The sequence below is a fragment of the Prionailurus viverrinus genome, chromosome C1 (genome assembly GCF_022837055.1).
Source record: "Prionailurus viverrinus isolate Anna chromosome C1, UM_Priviv_1.0, whole genome shotgun sequence".
NCBI lineage: Eukaryota > Metazoa > Chordata > Mammalia > Carnivora > Felidae > Prionailurus > Prionailurus viverrinus.
Window position 1 is genome coordinate 163170517 of NC_062568.1, and position 26146 is coordinate 163196662.

General features: G+C 36.3%; 1 protein-coding gene across 9 annotated transcripts in view; it reads left to right on the forward strand.

Moving 5' to 3' along the window:
- Positions 1-26146, forward strand: part of DOCK7 (dedicator of cytokinesis 7) — a 230239-nt gene that overhangs the window by 135540 nt on the left and 68553 nt on the right. For 5 of the 9 annotated variants that reach the window (XM_047869911.1, XM_047869912.1, XM_047869913.1 and 2 more), the window contains exons 19-28: positions 200-286; positions 5034-5265; positions 8401-8565; positions 10609-10778; positions 18878-18970; positions 20158-20247; positions 21192-21287; positions 22905-23045; positions 23139-23252; positions 25309-25479. In XM_047869911.1, coding sequence (XP_047725867.1) covers positions 200-286; positions 5034-5265; positions 8401-8565; positions 10609-10778; positions 18878-18970; positions 20158-20247; positions 21192-21287; positions 22905-23045; positions 23139-23252; positions 25309-25479 — 1359 coding nt within the window. The remainder of the gene's footprint in view (positions 1-199; positions 287-5033; positions 5266-8400; positions 8566-10608; positions 10779-18877; positions 18971-20157; positions 20248-21191; positions 21288-22904; positions 23046-23138; positions 23253-25308; positions 25480-26146) is intronic. The other 4 variants (XM_047869916.1, XM_047869917.1, XM_047869918.1 and 1 more) reach the window with 1 other exon arrangement.

The following is a 26146-nucleotide window of genomic DNA, read 5'->3' on the forward strand; positions in this document are numbered from 1 at the left end:
TTTGCTCCTTGAGTCTTTTAATTCTCTTGTAGAAAACATAATTTTGTAATAAGAACAAAATGTAAGTTTTACATTTATTTACAGTGCGTAAAAATATATTTCCGTGATATTTTTTTTCTCATTGAGGTGTTACAATTTTTGTTTTCAGAATATCTTATCAACTTAAGTATCTGTGATCATTAAATTTAATATCTTACAGGTTCCTCTACCTGGCATGAAATGGGTAGATAATCACAAAGGTGTTTTTAATGTGGAAGTTGTTGCTGTTTCATCTATCCATACACAAGTAAGTTTTAATAATTTATATGATCAATTTTCACTTGAAGAATATATTATCTAGTACTTAAGTCAGTTTTAGTAGTTATCTGTTGTAAGAATTATGGGACTATATATCAGGAATGTATAGATTTAGAAGTTAACTTTTTAAAGGAATCAACAAAATGTCATTTAATATCAACACAAGCAAAATTTTTGCTTTTCAAAATGTCATCAACTTCATTTTGAACAATTACGTGACTTTTTTTGTTAAGTTTCTGGTGTGTTGAAGAATTAGAGTTGAAAAACCATCATCCAACTCATTTTATTCCTCATAGACTCAGATAATTTAAGAGAAAGGGTTCTTAGAGATCATTTGCTCCATATTCCTCACTATAGATCTGAAATATACCAGGCTTTTCTCAAAGTCTGGTATGTTTACTCTTTCTCTAAGTGGAATACTTTGCTCCTGACATGCACTTCTTTTCAACAAGGCTTCTGCTTACCTTAGGCCTTTTCTGGAGACTTTTATTTTTTTTTTTTATTTTTTTTTTTTAAAGTTTTTATTTATTTTTGAGACAGAGAGAGATAGAGCATGAGCAGGGGAGGAGCAGAGAGAGAGAGGGAGACACAGAATCTGAAGCAAGCTCCAGGCTCTGAGCTGTTAGCACAGAGCCTGACGCGGGGCTTGAACTCACAGACTGTAAGATCATGACCTGTGCTGAAGTCGGATGCTTAACCGACTGAGCCACCCAGGCGCCCCTGGAGACTTTTAAACATAGCCCCATCATTCCATATCGTCTTAACCTGCACTTGCTACTGCTTCTGGCTCTTACCTGTACTCTCTTGCACTTTTGCTTTCTTTCCTGTGTGTGTGTGTGTGTGTGTGGTACGTGTGTATGTATGTATACATACTTATGCATTTATTTATTGTTTCTTTCCCCATTAGGCTGTAAGCTCCATAAAGTCGTGGATGTTGTTACCTGTCAAGGAAAGAAACTTTCCTTCAAAGACCTTACAGTATAATAGGGGAAAATGTAAAAATAATTACAGTACAATAAAATTTATGACTGTGTTAGATATATGAACGAAATCCTTTCAAGAGGAGAGTTGTCTGTTCTGCTGGTAACTGAGATACTGTATTGATAAGTAGGCATTTACCATACAGAGAGAGAGTGGGCTACTCAGTTGATAAAAAGCATGTGCAAAGAGATAGTAGTTTATTCAAGGACAGGCAAGTAATCTGGTGTGAATGTAATTTATAGTGCATGGGAAATCGTGATAGATGAGAATAGAAGACTAGGCTAGTTACAGATTGTGAAGGACTTTTAATGCTATAGAGTTGAGGGTCTAGGTAGATGGTGATTTCTAACCTAAATAGGAAACATCAGAGAAGTAAATTTGGTAGCATGCTAAGAGAGATTTGGGAGATAATCAAGATGCTTCTGGAGCTATAGTGAATTTATTTTTGAGCCTGTTGAGTTTGAAGTGCCTATGTACTTCAGATAAAAATATCCCAAGGCAGTTGTAATTAAGTTCGAGTTTAGCATTGGAGGTGACAGAATAAATGTGATAGCTGAAACTATACTGGTGAGTGTTTTTCCAGGGAGAAAATGTAAGAGTGAGAAGAGGCAAGTGTTGAAAATGGAATCCAACTTGAAAAGGGAGGGGGTGGTACATGGGGATTTCCAAGGCCACTTTCAAGTTCGGTGATTTTCTAGCAGAACTCACAGGACCCAGCATACAGCCATATTCATAGCTATGATTTATTTTAGTGAGAGATACAAAATAAAATCAGCTAAGGGAAAAGAGGTCAAGTTCAGAGGAAACAAAGCATAAGCTTCCAAGAGTCCTTTCCCAGTGGTCACATAGGGTGAGTTGAAACAGCACATTTGAAATGTATACCAGGGAAGCTCATTCATTAGAGACTTAGTTCCCAGGGTTTTTACTGTAGGCTTGTAACATAGGCACCCGCTGGCTATCACATACCAGAATTCTTGATTACCATAAGGAAAACACATTTTCAGCATAAACCATATTGTCTGCCCAAACAATTTAGGTATGGTGAGCCATCATCCCCTAACAGTTGGAACTCTCTTGAAATCCAAGTTCTGAGATGCCAGGCAAGAGCCAACCAACTGTGTAAGCTGTCCTTTCAAATGGTAGCAGTCTTAACCTTGCTAGTGAACTCTTTTCTGCAGTGAAATTGGGAAAAATAAGACAGAGCATTTCTTTTTTTTTTTTTTAAATTTTTTTTAACGTTTATTTATTTTTGAGACAGAGAGACAGAGCATGAACAGGGGAGGGCAGAGAGGGAGACACAGAATCTGAAACGGGCTCCAGGCTCTGAGCTGTCAGCACAGAGCCTGACGCGGGGCTCGAACTCACGGACCATGAGATCATGACCTGAGCCGAAGTCGGACGCTTAACCTATCAAGCCACCCAGGCGCCCCAAGACAGAGCATTTCTATATTAAGTTTTAAAACAACAACAAAAAACAGTAGTAGATAGGTTTTATTTAGCAGTATACAGGTAGAACCCAGTAAAAGAATGGCTCCAGGAGAATTTTTCCTTTTCTGATACTGGGTATGTTCTATGTTTCCTATAGTCCTTACTCTTTTGATAATGATTAAGATTGGTGTTCTAGTATACTGTTGAAATATATTCTTTCCCTTAATAGTATCCTAGTAAGTATAAAAATACAGTATTTTTCATGTTTTTTAAAGTCCTATAATCATTATTAGTTTTCTCCTTTTAGAGTTGATAGCGTATTTATCTTTAACTCCTACCTTTGTTTTTTGGAGGCAGATACATGTGTTGTCTTAAGTGACAAAGAAGGACTTTAGGCAAAATATATAGATGATTTAGAATCTATAGAATGTAGGGGAAGATAAAATGGAAGTATCTACTTTGTGGCATTTGGCATTCACAGTCCTGATGACTAATACTCAAGATTTTATAAATTTTTGTAATTCTGTAAGTTTCATCATGTATTATCTTTTTTAAAGGATCAATTGAAGACAATAATGTTTCTTATGTTGTTTTTTTAAAAAAAAAGTCTATTTTTGAGAGAGCAGAGATGAGCAGGGGAGGGACAGAGAGAGGGGGAGACAGAGAATCCCAAACAGCCTGCATGCTTTCAGCGCAGAGCTCAACGCAGGGCTTAAACTCATGAACTGTGAAATCATGATCCAAAACTGAAAGTTGGAAGCTTGACTGACTGAGCCACCCAGGTGCCCTTCTTAGGATGTTTTCATACTTTTTTTTTTTCAATACATGAAGTTTATTGTCAAATTGGTTTCCATACAACAGCCAGTGCTCATCCCAAAAGGTGCCCTCCTCAATACCCATCACCCACCCTCCCCTCCTTCCCACCCCCCATCAACCCTCAGTTTGTTCTTAGTTTTTAAGAGTCTCTTATGCTTTGGCTCTCTCCCACTCTAACCTCCCTTTTTTTTTTTTTTTTTCCCTTCCCCTCCCCCATGGTCTTCTGTTAAGTTTCTCAGGATCCACCTAAGAGTGAAAACATATGGTATCTGTCTTTCTCTGTATGGCTTATTTCACTTAGCATAACACTCTCCAGTTCAGATGTTTTCATACTTTGCTTATAGCTTTGTGAAATGTACTGGAGAAATATATAGTTAGAACTCAGTAATTTTTTATTTAAAACATACATATCAAAATAGAACAATATTAGAACTATAAATGTGAATGAAGATTTTCGGCATTACTGTCTTCAAATTTATTTTCATTGTTAACTAAGTAAAAGTCTTCCCAGAGTTCCCACAGACTTTTGCTCACATCTCTTGGTCAGAACTGTACACATGGTTATGACGAGGCATAAAGCAGCTGAGAGAGCAAGCACCTACACTGGGACTGGGCACATGATTACTTTAAATAAGACTGTAGTTCTGTTAGTGTAGAAGGAGGTTAAATAATAGCAGTCAGGATTTAGTCAGGAGATGGAACCTGCCATTAACTTGAATGGGGACAATTTATATATAAATAATTGTTAGCTGGGTTAAAGGTGATTCATTTCTAATGGGGTAAAAGAAAATTCTGTGATTGTAATGGAGATAGCAGTTGTAGAAAGTGATAAGAAAGGAACTTAGAAACCTGGAGGAGGATCCTGAAGGCTGAGAATCAGACCCCTGAGGTGGGAACACTACTGCTGCAGGAACACATTGCCTGCCTTGCTGTGGTGTGGAGGGCACCTGCTGAGGAGCAAAATGAGCCAAATTGGCTGTTGTGAATGCTGCTGCCATGTCCCTCACCTCTGAGCCCCAGCATTCACATCTGCTAGCCGCTGTCAGGAAACAAACTGGAGGAAGGAAGGCTGTTTCCTGCACCCTGTATTGTCAGAGCCAGACCACAGGCCAGCTGGCAAAGGAGAAACACAGTTTGAAGGGTCTAGCTCCACTGTTACAAAACGTGGCAAAGATGGTGGGTTTGGATGGAGCTGAGAGATAATAAATTAATAATGGGCACAGGCCATGCACTAACAGAGCTGCACAATAATTAAGTTCTAAAACAGTTAGGCAGATTCACATTGGGGGAAAAACTACTTAATTCATATCAGAGTTCTTGAGTACTCAATAGCGTTCGAAATGGCCACTTTACAATGATAAATGAGAACAGAGGTAGTGTTTAATTGGAAACAATGTCCATATATACTTGTGTACTTTTTGTATTACTGATTAATATGAGCTATTTTATTTTAGTGGTCCAAAGTTTGGGGAATATCCAGTTATAGTGCTTTTGTTCATTCTTTGTTTTAGGATCCTTATCTTGACAAGTTTTTTGCTCTGGTTAATGCTCTGGATGAACACATGTTCCCAGTCCGAATTGGAGACATGCGAATCATGGAAAATAACTTAGAAAATGAACTGAAGAGCAGTATTTCAGCACTGAATTCATCTCAGTTGGAACCAGTGGTCCGATTTCTTCATCTTCTGCTTGATAAACTGATACTTTTAGTTGTTAGACCTCCTGTCATTGCTGGCCAAATAGGTAATTGACTTATGTTTGGGGAATTATGAAATTTATAATTGTACATTTCTAACTTTTGCAGAAATAGAACCATGATTTACTGTTGTTATCTGTAATGACTGTGTTTGATTTGGGGGAGGAAAAGATGGGGTGTTATTGTTTCTCATGCCAGAAAAGAGCTTTCTTTTTGTTTCCATAAAATGTGCCATATACACCTCAACTCAGATTATGGAAACAAATTCATTTATTTATTCATTCAGCAAATATTAAGCATTTACTATGTGCCAGATGCTGATAGGTTGTATCCAAGGCTTATTATTTCCTGATTTTAAGGATTTCACAGACCAGTTTGGAAAACAGGCAACTAGATAAATGATTTTGCATTTTACATGATATGTGCTCTATGTAGCCTACATCTTGACTCATTTGCTATCTTCTATTTAAAAATAGCTTTTTTCATCAACTCAAAATCTCTATATTCTCATTTTCTTCTGTGTTGTTTTGGAATTAGAGGTACTCCTGTTTCCCACTCTTTTTCCAAGAGTTATTCCTCTGCTTGTGCTAAGAGCTTCCACCCAAATCCTGCAGAGTAGTTGAGCTTGTAAGAAATTTCAGCTAACGGGTTATAAAAATTTTGTGTTAACTGGTTGCACAACGGAGAGGAATGTTCAGCAACTTGGGATTTTTTATCTTAGGGCAGACTTGTCAGTAGAGGTGATTCTTGGGTCAAACATTTTAAAGATGAGTAGGAGTCTGACAGTTAAATAACTAGTCCAGGGAGATGAAATAGTATGTGCATGGTATACAGGCAAATAAACTGGGAAATTTGGGGGGAATTGTAAGTAGTCACGAATTGGAGGGTTGGTGATTGGAAATGATATTGGTGGTGAGAGAGAGGAGATGGGCTCTTCCATGATGACACTTAGGGAACCGGGACTATTATTCTATAAGAAATCAATAGTTTTTGAAAGGTCTGGTCTTAATTAGGGAAGTAATGTGACCCAGTTTGACTGTCACAAAGATGAGTGTGCTGCATGGAGATGGGTTCAAAGTGGGAAATCTGGAGACAGGAAGACAAATTAGGAATCTTACAGAATTTCATACAAAAAACTCTGAAGTCCTGCCAAAAAACAGGTGACAGTGAGATGAAGAGGGGTAGGTCAAGAAATACTGAAGAGCAATTGTACAGAGTACTGTCAAAAGAGTCGTTGAAGATTTTAAGAAAAAAAATTAGCATTGTTCATTTTTGTAGATTATGTAAGTAATGTAATAATGATGGCACTAGTAACAAACATTTGCCCAGCACTAGTTATATGCCAGCAGTAGTACTGTGTGCTTTATTTATATTAATGTATGCATTCCTCACAACTCTGTGTCTAGGCATTAGTACCACTATTGTACAAATGAGTAGAGTGATGAGCACAACGCTTGAAAATTTGCTAAGGATTCAAACCCAGGCAACTGACTCCAGAGTCCCAGTCTTATCTACTAAAGAAGTGTCCACTGGTGAAATTGACAAGAATAGTTGTAGTCAAATAGTGGAAGTGGAGACCAGATTACAGAGAATTAAGTCATGCATTGTACATGAAAGGAATATAAGAGGGGCGCCTGGGTGGCGCAGTCGGTTAAGCGTCCGACTTCAGCCAGGTCACGATCTCGCGGTCCGTGAGTTCGAGCCCCACGTCGGGCTCTGGGCTGATGGCTCGGAGCCTGGAGCCTGTTTCCGATTCTGTGTCTCCCTCTCTCTCTGCCCCTCCCCCGTTCATGCTCTGTCTCTCTGTCCCAAAAATAAATAAACGTTGAAAAAAAAAATTTAAAAAAAAAAAGAAAGGAATATAAGAGTATACACTACTCTTCAAAGAAATTCAGTTAGAAGAGGAACCAGGGTTGATTACAGCATAAAGACAGAGAAATTTGAGCATGTATATGTGCTTTGTGAAACTAGTGGAGTGCAGAGAAAAATAAGATATAGAGGTGCTAACAGGTTTAATTAATGAAGCAAGTCTGTAGGACACAAGTGAAGGTGGAGAGATCATTCTTCTGTATAGGAGAGGAGCACTATTTCTTTTGGAAGTGAAATAAAAATGGTTTCAGATTTGGGTAGTAAAAAGTTGAGGACTTGATAAATTTGTACTGTGAGATAAAAAAAAAAAAAAAAACACAAAACAAAAAAAACCCACAAGATTTCCTGAGAAGGGAGGAAAGTGAACCTGAGTTTTGAGAAGGATTCTGATGGTTTGGAATAGCTACTGTGAGGAAAAGGAAAAGGAATTAAGTAGAACACAGGTAAAATTTCTATAGCCCACTTAGGCCTCTGTGTCTCTAGTTCCTTTTCTAGTTCCATATATATATATATATATTAGTTCCTAAATGACCACTTTACTGGATTATTCCACTTTTAGGAAAACTTAGGCCTCATTTCTGTTCATAATTTCCTGTCTTGATTAAATAAATCCTAGATTCTGAGGCTTCATTGCTCAAAATGGCTGTTTGTTTTATCCATTTATTCAGTGTGCTACCAGAATTTTCCAACTTTTGCAAAATTCTTGTTACTTACTAACTTGAATGACTGGGTTCGTATTGCTTAGCCTGGTATTTAAAATGCTATACAGTCTTACCTCAACTTTTTTTTCTAGCCACCTAGTCCTTCTACTGACTCACTCATGTCAGTCAAATAGCTAATTCACTATTCTCTTATGATTTGAAGTTGTTATTTTTAATAATCCACTTTCATTGTTAATTTTTTAAAAACAAAAGTAACATCTGCTCCTTGTATGTTCATTTAGGTTTTCAGAGTCCCCTTTAAAACAAGAAGTGACTTTTCGAAGGTGATACACAAGATAGAATTTTTTTTCTTATGTGCTTTGTATTATTTTACAAAATAATTTCTGTTGGTTGATGTTTCTTTTTTTGGACTACGCAAACCCATCCAGTGTTCATGTTAAATTAGTAAAATTAGTGTTTTAAAATCTTTAGAAAAGGAATTTTGCTTCAGCTAATAAATACATCATTAAAATCAACATCAAATATCATCTTTATCCTCTTAGTGTGTATAATCACTATACTTAACACATACAGAGATGACAAAACCTTGATCTTTTTGGAATTTGCAGTTTAAAAAAGTTAACACAAAAATATTTTCCTCCTTCTTAAAAGTTAATCTAGGTCAAGCATCTTTTGAAGCCATGGCATCAATTATTAATCGGCTTCACAAAAACTTGGAAGGAAATCATGACCAGCATGGCAGGAACAGCCTTCTCGCATCATACATCTATTATGTTTTTCGCCTACCGAATACTTATCCTAATTCCCCATCACCAGGTATTTTATTCTTTTTATTTGAAACTGTCTTGCATAGACTGTATGTTCATGGCAAGTCTGAAATAACCCAGTAGTCATAGTGGGATGCATTCATTCAACAGTAGACATTTATTGAGTGCTTGCTAAGTGGCATGGACTATGCTAGGTGCTGGAGTTAAATGGATAACTAGCTTACATATTCAGGCATCATTATTTATACAGCTTCCTTTAATTTGAATGAGAGCTTGGTTGACTTAATTCTTGGAAATGAATCTTGAAAATTAGTTCTGTTTCTCTGGAAGCATTTTGTCCTTCTCTGTTATGGTAAGATAAATGGACAGTTATTTTGTCATCTGGAATGCTGGACACTGAAGAAGAAATAGGATGGTGTAGTAGTACCCTGATAACCACGTGAAACCTACAATAATACAAAAGATTATTCCCTAGAAAAGTCCTGATCTCTTCATGGCAAATAAAATATATAGCCTTTCTGAATATCAGGACCCAAAGTGGTTACTTGCTTTTTGTATGACATTGGGTGGGGGGGGGGGGGGGTGGTGGTGATGAATATTGTAGTTTGAATAACTCTTTAGTTCAGTTAGTTAATGATTGTGTTGTGCATACCTTTCAACCTGCTCACATCTTTGTATGAGTCCTCATTCATCACTAATGATAATGGTAAGTGCCCCTTTTCCAGCTATTGGCAATATTAACATTAATAATGGTGATAAATAATTATGACATTCATTATGAAAACTAGGCATAATAGTAATCTGACTCTAAGTTTTACCTCATTTTATTTCTTAATTGCAAAAAGAGAAATAATTGACTCATTCTGGGTTGTAATTTCATATCTTGATTTTGAAAATTCTAGTACTTGAGGCTCTGAATGTATATTGTGGACTGTATATAGTGCTTCTTCATTTATGCTTTCATTCAGTACACTATTAGAATTCCACAGATTTTGCAAAACATCTTTTTTACATACTGACCTGAAAGACTGTGTAAATTAATTAGTTGACAGGTATGTGTCATTTGCAAACATGACACTCAGAAGGATTTCTTTAGGAAAATGGAGATCAATTATGGATACAATTGTGGGGTATTTTTATGTTCATAGAACATGGTTGATTTTAGACTAAGAGGAATTCTTGCTTTTATAACTTGGGCTCTTAGAATTATCTGGAGTATATATCTATGTCTGTATATCATAAAGATGCCATTTTTTTACAGTTCAAATTCTTGTTGATGAAGACAGAGAAATGAAACATAGTCTTGTTGGGCACCTGGGTGGCTCAGTCAGTTAAGGGTGTGACTTCAGCTCAGGTCATGATCTCACAGCTCATGAGTTTAAGCCCCACATTTGGCTCTGTGCTGACAGCTCAGAGCCTGGATCCTACTTCAGATTCTGTGTTTCCTCCCTCTCTCTCTGCCCCTCCCCTGCTCATATTCTGTCTGTCTGTCTGTCTCTCTCTCAAAAATAAATAAATATTAAAAAAAATAGTCTCATTTAAGAAATGTTGACAGTAAATTGGCTGTTCCTCTAGGACTGTGTATCAAGGACAGAGTAGGAGAGGTGGGAAAAAGGAAGAGCCATTAGCTGAAAAATTTGGGGTCCTAGATACCCTTATATTTAAAGTGAAAATAATACATGTGTATGTGTGTGTTTTGAGTTTTGAGTTTTGAGTTTTTTTTTTTTAATTTTTTTTTTTTTTAATGTTTATTTATTTTTGGGACAGAGAGAGACAGAGCATGAACGGGGGAGGGGCAGAGAGAGAGGGAGACACAGAATCGGAAACAGGCTCCAGGCTCTGAGCCATCAGCCCAGAGCCCGACGCGGGGCTCGAACTCCTGGACCGCGAGATCGTGACCTGGCTGAAGTCGGATGCTTAACCGACTGCGCCACCCAGGCGCCCCTGAGTTTTTTTAATTTATAGTATTTTTCATTTAGAAATAAAAGCAGTTCATGATTTTTATGGATTTTTGTAAAGTAGCAGAGATTTTTTTTAGGTCCTTTCCTGACTGATTTTCTTTAATTATGTGCTGTTTTATATACAACTCTAGGTCCTGGGGGTTTGGGAGGATCAGTGCATTATGCCACAATGGCTCGATCTGCTGTGAGACCTGCAAGCCTTAATTTAAATCGTTCTCGGAGCCTTAGTAATAGTAATCCAGACATATCTGGGACGCCCACGTCACCAGATGATGAAGTACGGTCAATCATCGGCAGTAAGGTAAACTGAAGATAGTCATCTGTACATTTTTGATTTTCGGTTTATGAACAAGTGAGCAATGTCTAATTTTAATTTATCCTTATTTTAAAATGTATTTGGGTTAGTAATAGGCAAGAAATTGTATCTTTCTGTTCTATCACTATGCACACTGAGTGTATCATGTTTCTATTAAATAAGCTTGCTATTACAAACTGGTTTTTACATTCTGCTCAAGAAAATCTGCCAAGTTCAGAAATTTGTCCAGGATGACCAGTCTGAGTAACTTACCTTTGTCTGTGTGATATTCCATCCTGTGAAAAATGACTAGATTAATTTCCTGTAGAATTAAAAGATACTTATGTGACTGCTGTGTAGAGGGACACGACATCATTGATTTAAATTATGGACCCCCATCTCTTCTCTGAAAAATATCAAGAACATTGATTAGGCTTAATTGGTAATATAGCTACCTTTCACATGGAAAACTCTATAGAAAATTCACCAGGACACAAAAAATATGATTTATTTAATGCTGGTTAATGGTTATTTCAGGTAACAAGGGAGAGGCCAGCTAGTTTAACATCCAGCTATATTATATTTACAGCATCTTTATTGAGCCCCCTTAAAAAATTAAGGAATAATTATTACCTTTTTATAGGAAAAGTACACGAATAACTCAGTTTAAACAAGCTGGCAAAAAGAATAGTAAGACTGAGGCCAGTAAATCATGGTATGTTGTGTTTTGACCAAACCATTCAAACATATATACCATTGTTGTGGAATCGTAGCCAACTTCTCTTTGGCACTTTTAGCCTGTTAACTAGGATCTGAGGAAGAATTAATGAATATGTTCTACAGTCTCTGTTTAACCCCTAGCCTGAACTGTAATAGATCTTTGTGGGGTTTTTTTTTAAAACAGTCTGTGTTTTTTTATGTGAAGTATTTGAACATTGATCAGAAACATCAGAAATACTCATATCTTTTCATACAGCTATAGAAATTTTACATTCAGAAGCTTCCAATGAACTTCAGCATTGTTCATTTAAAGTAACAACTAATTTTTAAAGTAATTGCTCACAGATCAAGAATATATTTTGTAGCCTTATATTTTAAATGATAAACGTGGATTTCAATAACTTAAAGATCCATATAGATGTTACTCTCTAATTAGACAACTTTGATTTTTTGTGAACTGCCCAAGAGAGTGATGTGCAGAAGTATTTACATGGGATTCTGCAGGCAGAGTAACCTGAGGAGTATAGCAATTGTAAATGAGAAGGCTCCCCAACAACCCCCTGCATATAAAATTTCCACCTTTAGAAAAAGAACTCAGATTTTTTATCCTTGTATTCATTCTTGATTGTATCTCATTGTCATAGAGGTAGTACTTAGCATTATTTATATACAACTCTAGGTCCTGGGGTAAAGAGTAGTGTAAGAGTTATGGAAAGTAAAGAGTTATGGAAATGAAAAAGACCATTTTCCTCAGGGTTCTATTTTTAAAATGCCTCTTAATTTCTGTTAAGATTTGCATTATGCCTCACCTAGCATGATTCTAGAGTTTTCCTTTATATGATGTATTTGATAGATTATAATCTCGAGATTTAGAATAAACTTCTACATGTATTGGGATGATTATTTGCCTTTTTTCCAGTAGTTCATAAAATGAGACATAATGACATAAACATCTGATGATCTGTAGTGTAAATATAATGATGTATATATATAAACTTCTAAGAAAGCCATCATAAGATGAGAATTTGTCTTATGACAACACAGCCTCATCCTACTCAAGTTTTATTTAAATAGATTTCATGTTTTCTTTCTTTTTTTTTTTTGCTGCAAAATTTTCTGATAGTTACTTTATTTTGGACTATCATTTTACTCATAATTGCTAATGATAATGGTGTATAATTTTATCTCCTTATTAAAATTGAAAGGAATCTGAAGTTTATTTATAACTACTATTTATTTATTCTGACTTCATTGGCCTTTCCAATCAAGAAACTCTTTTTTGAATAATTTGGTCTTTCCACCCTGCCTCAGCCATGGTCATGTCCTAGATGTTGTCATTACTAATAACTTTAACCTTCATAATCTCGATTTCATGCATCTTGTTCTTTAACTGTTTGGTCCCGTTTTTCCTCTAATACCCCAATTCCAACAAGTTCTTATTTCTCTGCAAACTCCCATCACTTGATCTGATGACCTTTTACTGTGTGTGCCTCAATCCCTTAGTATTCTTTCTTCCAATTTAGCTTGCTTAAATTCCATGACCAATCATTATAGTTATCCCTATTATAGTCAAACCTCAATTGCCTTATCCTTCTGTTATTTCATTGTACTTGCTTAGCCAAACCTCCAGCCATAGTTGAACTCAGTCATCTGTCTGTGCCATGTAAGCACTTGTGCCAGTGAACATGACTTGAGAAGTGTCGTGATGACTGCTCTCATTTGAATTTAAAAGCCATGGACCTCCAGAGAGCACTCAGTGCTGTCAGGCAATGACACTGTATTTCTGTATTCCATTTACTTTCCCACTCTCCCCAGAAAAAGGTTTCATGCCTTCTTCCCTTACCTGCCCACCAGTCCTCCTTCTCACTTTATCTCCTACCTCACTGAGAAAATTGAAGCCATCAAAAGAATACTTTTATAGACTTTTAAACCACATCTACCTACCTACTGCCATCTACTACTACCCACTACTTAATATAGTATTCTACTGTAGATGGACTGTCCAGTTTTGTGGATCCATTTGTAAACAAGCTCCTGTCCCCTCTTGCTTATTGGAATCCTCACCACAGCAATTGTCTCATCTCTGTACTACATCATCATTTGCTCCCTATCTGCTAAAACATCCCATCCATATGCAAGCATGCTAGTATTTATCCCATTTTTATTTATCCCAAAATCTCCCTAGTATTTCAACTGCTAGCTTCCTCACTATTTCTCCGCTACCTTTTGTAGTAGAATTCTTTGAAAAAGTTTCCCTAATTCAGTCAGGTATTGCTCCCGTCTTCCATGCAAACTGCCCTTGTTTATGTCACCAGAGCTCTCCATGTTGCCAAATCTAGTGGTTAATTTTCAGCGCTCGGCTTACTTGACCTTATAGCAGATTTGAACATAGTCACGTTCTTTCCTCCTTAGTTTATTTATGTACTTGCCTTTCAGGCTCTGCACTCTTCTTAGTTTTCCTTTTACTTTACTGGTTATACCTTTTCAGTCTCTGTGGATTCTTCTTTCCCTGATTTCTTAATCTGCAAGTGCCCCAGGCCTCTTTCCTTATTTCTCTTGTCTTTTCTCTTTTCTCTCTATACTCACTTGCTTGATGTTACCAAGTTCCATAGTTTTAAATACCACTATGTGCTAATGACTCCCAAAATTATATTTCCAGTACAAACCTCTCTCTGAAATTGTAAACTTAGCTGCCTTTCTGAAATCCTTTTGTTCAGATTTGGATATATGCTAAAGATAGAATCACTGCTCGCTCCCTTTACTGCTACCATTAGTCTGAACTATCGTCTCTTTCTCAATTAATGTAATAACCTGAAAGATGGTTTTCCTGCTTCCAACCTACACTCTCTTCACAACATAGCAAACAGAATGCTGCTTTAAAAACCTAAGTCATAGGGGTGCTTGGGGGCCTCAGTTGGTTGAGCATCTGACTTTTGATTTCAGTTCAGGTCATGATCCCACAGAATCGAGCCCCATGTTGGGCTCCGTGTTGAGCATGGAGCCTGGTTGAGATTCATTCTCTCTCTCTCTCTCTCTCTCTCTCTCTCTCTCTCTCTCTCTCCCCCCCCCATCTCCCTCTCTCTCCCTCTCTCTCCCTGTCTCCCTCTCTCCTTCTCTCCCTCTCTCCCCCTCCCTCTCTCTCCCTCTCTTCCCCTCTGCCCTTCTCCCCCATTCATGTGCACTTTCTAAAATAAAATTTAAAAAAATTTTTTTTAAGGTAGTAAATGTTACGAGACAAGGAAACAGAATAAGGGGATCAAAAGCCCCCAGGACAAGACTGAAGAGAAAGAAGGACTGGTTATACATTTAAATAAGGTGGTCAAACCCTGGGATCATGACCTGAGCTGAAATCAAAAATTGAATGGTCAACCGAATGAGCCACCCAGGAGCCCCACATTTACTACCTTTTAATGTGGCATATAAATTAGTTATTATGTTTGTTTACCTTTATCAGAGTATAAGCTCCATGAGGTAGGGCATAGTTGTTGAGTAGTGTATCCTAAGCACCCATAATGGCCAGCATGTTGAAGATGTGCGATAGATATTCAATAAATGAATATTAGTAAGCATAGAGATCTATTACAAGAATAACTTCCTTCTTTAAAAGTTATGTTTTTGTTTGCTTTCTTGCTGTCAGCATTAATTATATATTTAATTACCTTAAAAGATTTGGCTTTATGAAAGTTTGTTTTCATAATTTATTCTTTAATGTAAAATGTAGAACTCCTAAAATTCAAGAATACTTATATCAGTAGGATTTTATTACTCTAGTGACTGTAAAATGAGATTTGCGAGACTTTCTTCATAATTATGTTACCAAAGCTGATCTCTTTGCCCTAGCAATACTCTTTTAACGTTCAATTATGTAAATATATTATTATAACAACTGTCAGTTTTATTGCTTTTAATCAAATGCCAGTGCAATTTATGTAGTTAAATAGTTTCTTTGTAATGTGTCATCCCCTATTTTTAAATTTATTTTTAAATACTGAGAGCTTACTATGTGGGCACTATGCTGAGAACTTGTGGGTACCAAGCCAAATCTTTGTATTCTAACAAGAATGTTGATGTCCTGTCAAATACAGTATGAGCCTTGCTCCAGGAAGGAGGCTGTCTGTACTTACGGGACAAAATACTGTTACAGAGATTGGACAAAAAAAAACACCCCACTTTCATGCACATGTGCACACATTTGGTTAATCTGTTCTATATTAGTTGAAGATCAGTAAACATAGTTATGACAGTAGTAAATGTATGTGATGAATTTGTTTACCTAAGGGTGGTTTGATATAATTCTTAGCTTTATAACAAATTATGGTAATTATTTGCTTTACAAAACAATTGGTCACAGGTTTTCTTTAAATAGTTAGCTTTGACTTGATGTAATTATAAGTGTTCAGTCTCAATATTGTGAATATAATATACAGTTAATGGCACAAAGAGATTTATTATTTATTCTCACATTATTGATTAGCCTGTGACTTAGTTTTAAAGGAAATTAAGGAATTGAAAAGTGAATTTAAGAGTATGGAAAAATTATTGGTATTGTGGAAATTTATGGTAGAGTGAAGAGCACAGTTGTAATTTTGCAAAAATCAGATACTTATGTATTAATTTTATAACATGAGTAGTGGTTGTAAAAATTATAAATGGCAGAAAGAACTTTATACAGTGGAGAAACCTAACTTGGGAGTCTGGTGAAAACTTTAGTTTTAACATATTTGAAAAACATTATTTGCTGATTTGCTTTTATTTGAAATAACATAGGGTTATGAGAAGGTAGGTATTTTATTTTAAATGTGATTACATAATGTTACTAGTATTTGAATATTGTCTTTTACTTTGCTGGGAAGCATTTAAAAAAACATGTAGAAAGTTTTTGTTAGAACTGTTTCTTTTTAGGGCACGTGGGTGGCTCAGTTGGTTAAGTGTCTGACTTTGGCTTAGGCCATCATCTTGGAATTTGTGAGTTCAAGCCCCACTTTGGGCTGTCACTGCAGAGCCTGCTTCAGATCCTCTGTCCCCTTTTCTCTCTTCCCCTCCCAGGTTCATGCTCTTTTTTTCTCTCTCAAAAATAAACATCAAAAACAAAACTATTTCTTTTTAAGTTTATTTTGAGAGAGAGAGCAAGTATGCATGCACATGCTTATAAGCGGAGGAGGGGCAGAGAGACAGAGGAGAGAGAGAATCCCAAGTAGGCTCCATGCTCTGCTCTGGCCTGACAGGGGGTTCAGTCTCACCTCTGTGAGATCATGACCTGAGCCGAAATCAAGAGTCAGATTCTTAACCTACTGAGCCACCCAGGCACGCCTGCTAGATCTATTTTTTGAGAGTTTTCTATATTTACTTCCATATTTATTCTTTTTTTTTTTTAGGTTTATTTATTTATTTTGAGAGAGTGAAGGAGAGAGCACGTGTGTGTTGGGAAGGGCAGACAGAGAAAGAGAGAGAGAGAGAGAGAGAGAGAGAGAGAGAGAGAATCCCAAGCAGGCTCTGTGCTGCCCCTTGGCTTAAACTCATGACCGGTGAGATCATGACCTGAGCTGAGATCAAGTGCCGGTCACTTAACTGACTGAGCCACCCAGGCATCCTTTAGTTCCATTTTTTAATTTGATCTTTGCAATATGAGGGAGACTATCATTATTCTTTTTTATTGCAAAGAAACTGAAAAAGAGATTAGGTAATTTACCTTAGATTTTACAGTTAGTAAGCAGTTGAACTTGGATTTCAACTTCACTCATCTTACACATTCAGTATAAAAAATGAGTGGACATGGGTGATTATTATTTCAGTCAGTCTCTATTTTTAGAACAATAGGGCACATATTCTCCCTAAAACCTAAGCTCTTGAGAGTTAGTTTGTCTTCCCTCCCTCACTCTCCCTAATCCTCATTCCCTCCCATAATACTGATACATGGGCTTCAATCCCAGAGATTCTTATTTGTTTAGACATAAGGCCCTGCACATTTTTGTTGTTGACCTTCCCAGGTGATATAAATGTCTACACAGTTAATTATTATTGTTACTACTCTTGTTTTTCTTTTACCTTTCCTTTGGTGCTTTCTGGTTTGGGTCCATACTGACACCCTATTTTTTGTCTCCTTGTATTGGGTTGTCTTCTTTATTCTTATTCCAAGAGTCCTCTTAAAAAAATCCCTTACAACTGGCTCTAGTTCTTTTAGCAGATTCCAGGCTACAACCCGGGTTGCTGAATCAGGTTTTCTGGGGTTGGGGCCCAGAATCTGAATGTTACAAAACTTCCCAGTGATTGTAATGATCAGTCAGGCTTAAGACATTAAAACATCCCTTCACCTGGGATCATAACTTCTTTGAGAGAAGAACAGATGTAATTCTCTTCTGGCCATACACATTAGTAGCATGTTAACTTAACTTCAATGATAGTAATGATGAAGATATAATTCCTGTAGATAGTACCATCATAATGCTTTTCTTTATAATATTTATATAAAATAGTAGCCCATTATGTTTCATTTTAACAGTCACTGTAAAACTGAGCGCAACTCCAAATCCACCATCATTTTTAGGGAGGAGCAAATATTAGTCATCCTATTTATTTTCTTAATTTTTTCCTTAATTTTCTTGCTTGATTTCTCCTATTGGTCCCTAAAAGAAAGTGAAAGAGGAAGCAGGGTCAAATAGAATTATGGAATATCAGTGCACAGAAGTTTCAATCATGACAAAATGAAAGTAAAGTCTTTTAGACAAGAATGATTTTCTTCTTACATTTTTTTTCCTTTTAAATCATAGTTGGTTCAGAGGAAATAGTCTGTTGCTAATTTGTGCCATCTTTAAAGAGAGTTTGGGGGGATGGTACTATGGGAACTTTAGTTGGTTCTCTAAGGTGATCCCTTTACATAAAGAGAAATTATCTTTAAATGCTATACTTAATATTTGTGATTTAAAAACAAAATTAATATTTGTGATTTAAAAGCCACCTGGGTGGCTCAGTTGGATAAGCATCTGACGTTGGCCTGGGTCATGATCTCACGGTTTGTGGGTTTGAGCCCCACGTTGGGCTCTGTGCTGACAGCTCAGAGCCTGGATCCTGCTTCTGATTCTGTGTCTCTCTCTCTCTCTCTCTCTCTCTCTCTCTCTCTCTCTCTCTGCTCATCTCCTGCTTGTATTCTGTCACTCTTTCTCTCTCTCAAAATTGAATAAACATTAAAAAAATAAAAAAAAAACGTTATGTAATGAATGTAATTCTGGTGAACTAATACTTCTAGGTGCCTAAGAATTTTGGTTGCTTTAACAGTACTAATTAAAAATATGTTTGCATTGGAAAGTCTGGATTTCTTTAGGAATAATTTATAGCATGCCACATGTAATATTTCTTTCCTTTCCAACTGCTTTCTATTATATGCTTAGGGTTTAGATCGCTCCAATTCCTGGGTTAACACTGGTGGTCCAAAAGCTGCCCCATGGGGATCCAACCCCAGTCCAAGTGCAGAGTCAACACAGGTGGTGTTTATATTAGAGGTTTCTTTATTGGCTGCTGATGTTTCCCTTTAGAACGTTACTTTTTAGTACATACTATGATTTCAGTGGCTTGCTTTTTAATCATTAAAAAGTGTGTATTTTTGTTTACTTAGCACATTTTCCCACTACTATGCATGAATACCACCAATTGTACCAGTAATGCTCTCCTTTCCTACTTCCTGTCTTCTTTCCCTTCCCTCCTTGTATACCCTATCAGTATTTCAGTGCCTGCTGCTTATGCAATCAATGGCTTTATAACAGTTTCTACTTTAGGGCTAGTACATCTTTAGTAGGAATTAAAAAAAAAAAAATTGGTATGGAAAAAACCTGACAGTTTTCCATTGGCTTTTGGTTTAAAGTGTAGCTGTTGTATCATTTTCATTCAGCATTTACTATCTTGTCTTTTTTTTTTTTTTTCATAATTACTGGCTGGAAATATTGGTAACAAACTGAAATTAAATCTGAACGGTATATAATCCCCATGCTGTAAGATTTAGTACCAGAACCAAACTGAATTTTAATTTATATTGTGTTGCAAAGTATGAAATTTATTTCTAGATTAATTGAACTAGGATTTGCTTACTTAAGTCAAGTTGCTTGATAGCTACTATTGCATGATACCTCAAAATATACTTCTCATCCGTGTGTTGGCTTTGGAGAAAAATGCTCTTGTTCTGGAAGAATGTAATTCCATGGTCAATATCGGCAGTGTTTTATATTTGAAGTATATGACAAAACCGAATAGTAGGTTTTGATCCTACTGGAAAGTGGGAGAAACCATTCTAATCTTTTAATTTTCTTTATTGAATATAAAATTCTTGATTTTTTGATCTGAGACCAGTGAGAAGTATGTTTTTACTTTTTGCTTTCTCTTACTAGATGTGTGCATGTGTATAGATCACAGAGATAAAAGTTTCATTCTTTGCAGCACTATGAATTTATATAGTGGTTAAAATACTCTTTTTACTAAAAATATATAGAAGCCATTTTGATACTTCTAACCTACTGTCATTAAAGCAGCTTAAAATGGTGAAAATTAGATGAACAATAAAACAGTTGTTGAAAACACAGTAAAATGATTTTAAAAACTGTATGTAATCCTTAAGCTGCAAAGTCATCCACAGCAGACTTTAATGTTATCTCGTCATTCATCCACCTTCACTCCATAGGCTATGGATCGAAGTTGTAATCGTATGTCTTCGCACACAGAGACGTCAAGTTTCTTACAAACATTAACGGGACGCTTACCAACTAAAAAGGTAGATTCATATGAAGACAATCCATATAGGGGGAAAATTCCAACAGTTAAATAGATGTAAGATTTCTTTAAGTAAACTAGTATGTTATAATAATTGCATTTAAATTATTTGTTTAAAAATACCTTTCAGCAAGCTCTGCTTGTCTGATGCCTTTTTTGGGCATACCACTTCAGTGTATGCTCTTTTATGCTATTATAATGTTTATATCTTTGGGATTGACTGTTTGAAATCAAATTTGATCATCAAATTTTAGTACCAAAAAAATGTATCAACTCTGAATTCTGTTTCTGTAACTGCTTCTGTTTTGTGTTTTAAATTTCCAGGGAAAGGAAGATGAGTTAGAAAAATTATCACTCTTAGTAAGATATGTTGATTTGCTTCCCTTATGCACAGTTTTGTTAGTCCTTTTTCATATTGATATACACTATTTTGCAAATGCTTTGTATGCATATCCATTGTAAGGCAGGAGATTTCTATGTTTATAAAAAGACTTCAAATACCTGAAAACTTGAAAATTAATGGCTTACATCAAAAGTTAAAATTTTTAAAGGTATTTCCTAAATTGTACCAGCAAAGTTCATGAATGTATTTGCATATGTTGAAATATGTATTTAAGGCACAGACAAGATAGTATTTGTAACTGTGAGTTTTTGGTCTAGTTTCTGTTTGCAGGTACAATTTAGGAGGCTATTTTCCCACCTGTCCTTTTAAAATTACATTTTACTGCAAGATAACATGTAATTTTTTCAGCTGTTCAACATGCCACTGTCTTACATGTATAAACAGCCGTTTCGTTAATGGGTGTCCTCACTGCATCATTGAATGGTTCACATGCCTTATTTTGCTTACTCCCATTATATCTTCATTTGTAATTGCATTATTATTTGGTTTGTGTTATCAGCAGATATGACTTTGATAATAACTTTGGATTTACTTCTGGATAGCTTTTTCATGAGGAGCTGGCTTTGCAGTGGGTGGTTTGCAGTGGCAGCGTTCGGGAGTCAGCTTTGCAACAAGCCTGGTTCTTTTTTGAGTTAATGGTGAGCAACCTACACACACTTTTAATATTGTTTTCCTTAGTTAACAACTTTGTGCTAGCTCATTATTTTCTCCTAGAAATCTTTTTCTAATGCTATGGCATGATTTGACGTGTGTGTCCAAGACAAAATTATGTGTGTTACATCTCTAAATAAACACTGTGGACACTCGGCACAATTGAGGTGGACTTAGGAAGCTCTCGTTAACCACTTTTCTAGAGATGGCTGCAGAAGCAGCTGTCTTTTTAAAGGAAACGTGGTACATTGTTCTTTTGTCTGAATGTGGCTACTGTATGATGGCGGTATTATAGACTTCATCCCAAACAGATAAAAAGAGCTTTATAAGGTACTCACTGCTTTTATGGTTAGAAAGCTCTTAGGGAAATGCCAGTTACAGCCAAGAAAAAAGAAAAAAAAGCCCACAACGCTTGTCACTCAATTCAATAAATGGTATTAAAAACAAACGAATTAATATCTTAATAAATATTTGCACACACATAAACACATATATACACAAAAGCAATAAAAATTTACCGAGTGCATACAGTGTGGTGGCACCGCCCCTGTGAGCTGCGTGTTACCCAGGCACAGAGAGATTAAGTTGATGTAGCTTCTAGATAGCAGAACTGTGATTCAAACTCAGGTGTTCAGGCCCTAGGGATCTTCCTGTTCAGCCTCTAGAAAGCTGAAGTCCTTGAAATTTTTCCTTGCAAAAGAGAAATGTGTACAAAAATAAGAAAACAAAACAACAAAAGAATGGAAGAAACAAAAGGAGTTTTCAGAGTATATCATAGGATCATTCTCAGCATTGAATGTTGCCTATATTAGGGATAAGAAGACATTTTTTCTTAAAGATTTACTAATCTACAAAAGAAAATAAGTCAGGGACCCTATGTAAGTGATAGGCAGCTAATTTTGTAATTCTTGTGCTTTTAGTATAAGATCACATTGGAATTTTGACTTATTTTTTGAGTCTTATATGTATGTTCAAATTCTTTAAATAGTCAAAAGGCTGCAGTTGAAGTCTTGGCTGTGCTATTTACTAATTGTTGAAACTTGGCTTCAATTTCCCTGAATTCTCTATTACTGTTATCACATTGTTGTGTTAAGAATTGATATCCAGAAGCATTTTGTACACATAAATCACTTTGTTAATTTTGATCTAATATCTTAATATTCATATTGAGTCATCAGTAATTCATGTATCCTCACCCTATGTTACTCTATGCTAGAGGCTGAAGACACTGCAGTGAAGTCAATGTGTTTAGGCTGTTAGAGCTGCAGTTGCGGGATATGGAATGTCAAAATGTTGAGTGGTGGAAAGATTTCATTTAAAACAATTTTAAAGAGTGAAATTTTTTTCTGTTGATGTTCATAATTCTTTTCCTGTTGATAGCCAGGAGAATTTTACAGAGGTGATGCAGTGATTGACTTGTACAGTGTGTCCTATTTCTTGGGAGCATACAAAATATTGCAGGGAAATTTTCAAAATACTTGAGGAGCTAAAAGTATTTCGGCTATCTGTTAAATCACTCAGCAGTTTGAAAAAATAGCCCTAATGTGATTAGCTGTTAATTACATCCATAAGAAATTAAACTAATGGCTTATTTATTTTTTCAGGTAAAGAGCATGGTGCACCATTTATACTTTAATGATAAACTTGATGCACCAAGGAAAAGTCGTTTTCCAGAACGATTCATGGATGACATTGCTGCTCTTGTCAGCACAATTGCTAGTGATATAGTTTCACGATTTCAGAAGGTAATGATAACTTTTTTTTAAATTGAATCTCTTTCAAGCTCACATTAAACTATCATACTTTTATTTGTTTTTGCTTTTTATTCTGTTTTCCAGGACACAGAAATGGTTGAGAGACTCAACACAAGCCTTGCATTCTTTCTCAACGATCTGCTGTCTGTTATGGATAGAGGATTTGTCTTTAGCCTTATTAAGACCTGCTACAAACAGGTAATGTGTAGTTAGTAATAATTAACAATTAAATACTGTGTTTGTTGTTTCTAGGGTTGCAGCTAAGAGATCTTCAAGAATACATTCATATACTGATGTTTTTAAAAAGCAGTGTATTTTTGTTAGTAAGAAAAAAGTAAATTTCATTTGTTTTATAAGGCTACAGGACAATGGCAAGCTGGTACCTGTGCAGCTGACTTTTTCTTGGGTTATACTGGCCCACTCATGACTCTTCGATTCCCATTCTGAAACAGATCATCAAGTCAGTGGTCTAAATGTAAAGCATCCCCCAAGATGCCATGCAAGAGTAGCAGTTATACTGAATGAACAGCCACGTGAACTTTTTTGTGTATTTACTGGGTGATTTTTAAAGCAGCTTCATTTTGCTTTGTATTCCTTCTAATGTAGACCTAGACATTGTAGAGCTTAGAATCATGGACAGATGTTTACCCAAATCCCCAGTGTCATTTGTTATGTTGTTTTTACTAAACTAAAAACATCATAGGAGTGCCTGGGTGGCTCAATAGGTTAAGCGTCTGACTTTGGGTCAGGTCATGATCTCATTGTTTGTGAATTCAAGTCCCGTGTCAGGCTCTGTGCTGACAGCATGGACCCTGGAGCCTGCTTCGGATTCTTTGTCTCTCTCTCTCTCTCTCTCTCTCTCTCTTTCTCTCTCTTTCTCTCTCTCTCTCTCTCTCTCTCTCTCTCTGTCCTTACCCCGCTCACATTCTGTCTCTCTCTCAAAAATTAATAAACGTTAAAAAAAAAAAAAGCATCGTGGAACTTTTCCCTGAAAAACTGACTTTAGTTTAAAATTTTTATCAACTGATTAATGAAATGTGCCTTTTGGAAAACATTAGTTATTGGTCCTGACAGGCCATTTGGGTAAGTGAGCTATATAATCATCCTAGAATTACCTTTTAAAGGAAATTTAAAAATATATAGCTCTCTGGGTACTATCCCAGCATTATTGAGTACTTTGAGTCCTGGGGGTGGGGAGTGTGGGACATAGTGTGTGTGTAACATTTCCCAGCTGGTCCACAGTCTCGTTTCTGAGAACTACTTCTTTAGAAATGCTATTTGGCAGTCTAATGTTTAGAATCTTGAAGCTCTGTTCTATTGGATGCGTTTATTGTATGTTTCTTTTAATAGAGAAGTTAAAACTACATGTGGGCACTGACCCACTTCCAAATATTTGTAATAATATGTATTATTGGGCGGGGGGGGGACCTGGGTGGCTCACTCAGTTAAGTGTTGTTTTAAAAGACACTGCCGGGGCACCTGGGTGGCTCAGTCAGTTGAGCATCTGACTTCAGCTCAGGTCATGACCTCGCGGCTCGTGGATTCAAGCCCTGCATTGGACTCTGTGCTGACAGCTCAGAGCCTGGAGCCTGCTTTGGATTCTGTGTCTCTTCTCTCTCTCTGCACCTCCCCCACTCACACTCTGTCTGTCTCTCAAAAATAAATAAACATTAAAAAAAATTTTAATACGTATTATTTTTACTCCCCCCCCCAAACTTCATGTTCTGTTGCTCCTCAAATCTGTTGTTATTCTTCAAGAATTGACATCCTATATTTGCCAGACATTGAGCCAGACCCTAGGATGCCAGAGCTCCTAAGTCAGTGTATATATGTCTCCTGAGAGTAGCTTATGGTGTAGCTGGGTATATAGACAAATAGGTAATCATCAATATAGAGTAACACAAGGTACTAATTATCCAAAGAATGTATCATTTCTTTCATGGAGCTATTTTGGTGGTAGACTTTTGCTTCATAAAGTGCATCTTTGAGAAGTGGAAATATTAATGCTGTATTGGAAATATAAAGAATGTGGCTTCTGGCCTAGTCAGTGGATTTATAAATCTTAATAGATCTTGTAGTTCCAAAGTTTCTATTCTAGCAGTAACTCTGGGAAAAGCTGATAATGTTTAAACCACAAAATCCAAAAACTGTCCACTGAATACTGTTCTTTAATTCCTTAATCTGTCATTCTGATGCTGGCTTAGAGAAATGGTATATTCAATTGGTGTTCTTTTGTTTATATAATGCTTACAAGGTATCTTCAAAGCTTTATTCATTACCAAATCCAAGTGTCCTCGTGTCCTTGAGACTGGATTTTCTGCGAATTGTCTGCAGCCATGAGCACTATGTTACATTAAACTTGCCCTGCAGCCTGCTTACTCCACCTGCATCACCATCACCTTCTGTTTCTTCTGCAACATCTCAGGTATGCAGAGTGTCTGAAAAAAAATTTTTAAAGCCCATGTTTGTAAGAAAGCATTCTAAACACTGGAAAAAATTATAAGTAACACTATGAATAATACGTATGTGATAGGCTCCATACTGAATGCTTTAAAAGTATTGATCATTTGCCCTTTAGAGCAGTTCTAGGAGGTAAGTTCTGTTATTCTCATTTTACATATGAAACACATTTTACATAGGAAATACAGAAAGGTCATTAAATTACCCAAGGCCGAACAGTAATAAGTGGCAAAGCTAGGCTTTGAATCAAGGCACAGGTAGACTTTATTCTAGAACCCAAGTTCTTATCTACTATGTTGTACTCTTCTTAGAGATTTATACACATCCATGTGAGTGAATTCACTTATATAAGCCTTTTTAGATATTTTCACAAGATGGGTTTTCTTGAAGCAGATGCAAGGTTGTCTTGAGCTTGGGATGGAAGATGTTAAATAGGGATCAATACCTGTGAAAGGAAAAAAAGTGAAGCATAATTTAGCAAAGAAAGAAGTCAAACTGCAGTGCAGTCCTGGGAAAGTCCTGCCTACCTCTCTTGTACCTAGGTAACCCAAAGGAAACCAGATGGATGTTCATAGGGTTTTATTGGGTACAACTGACTTCAACAGCTAGTAGTTTCTCTCAAGGCAAAAAAA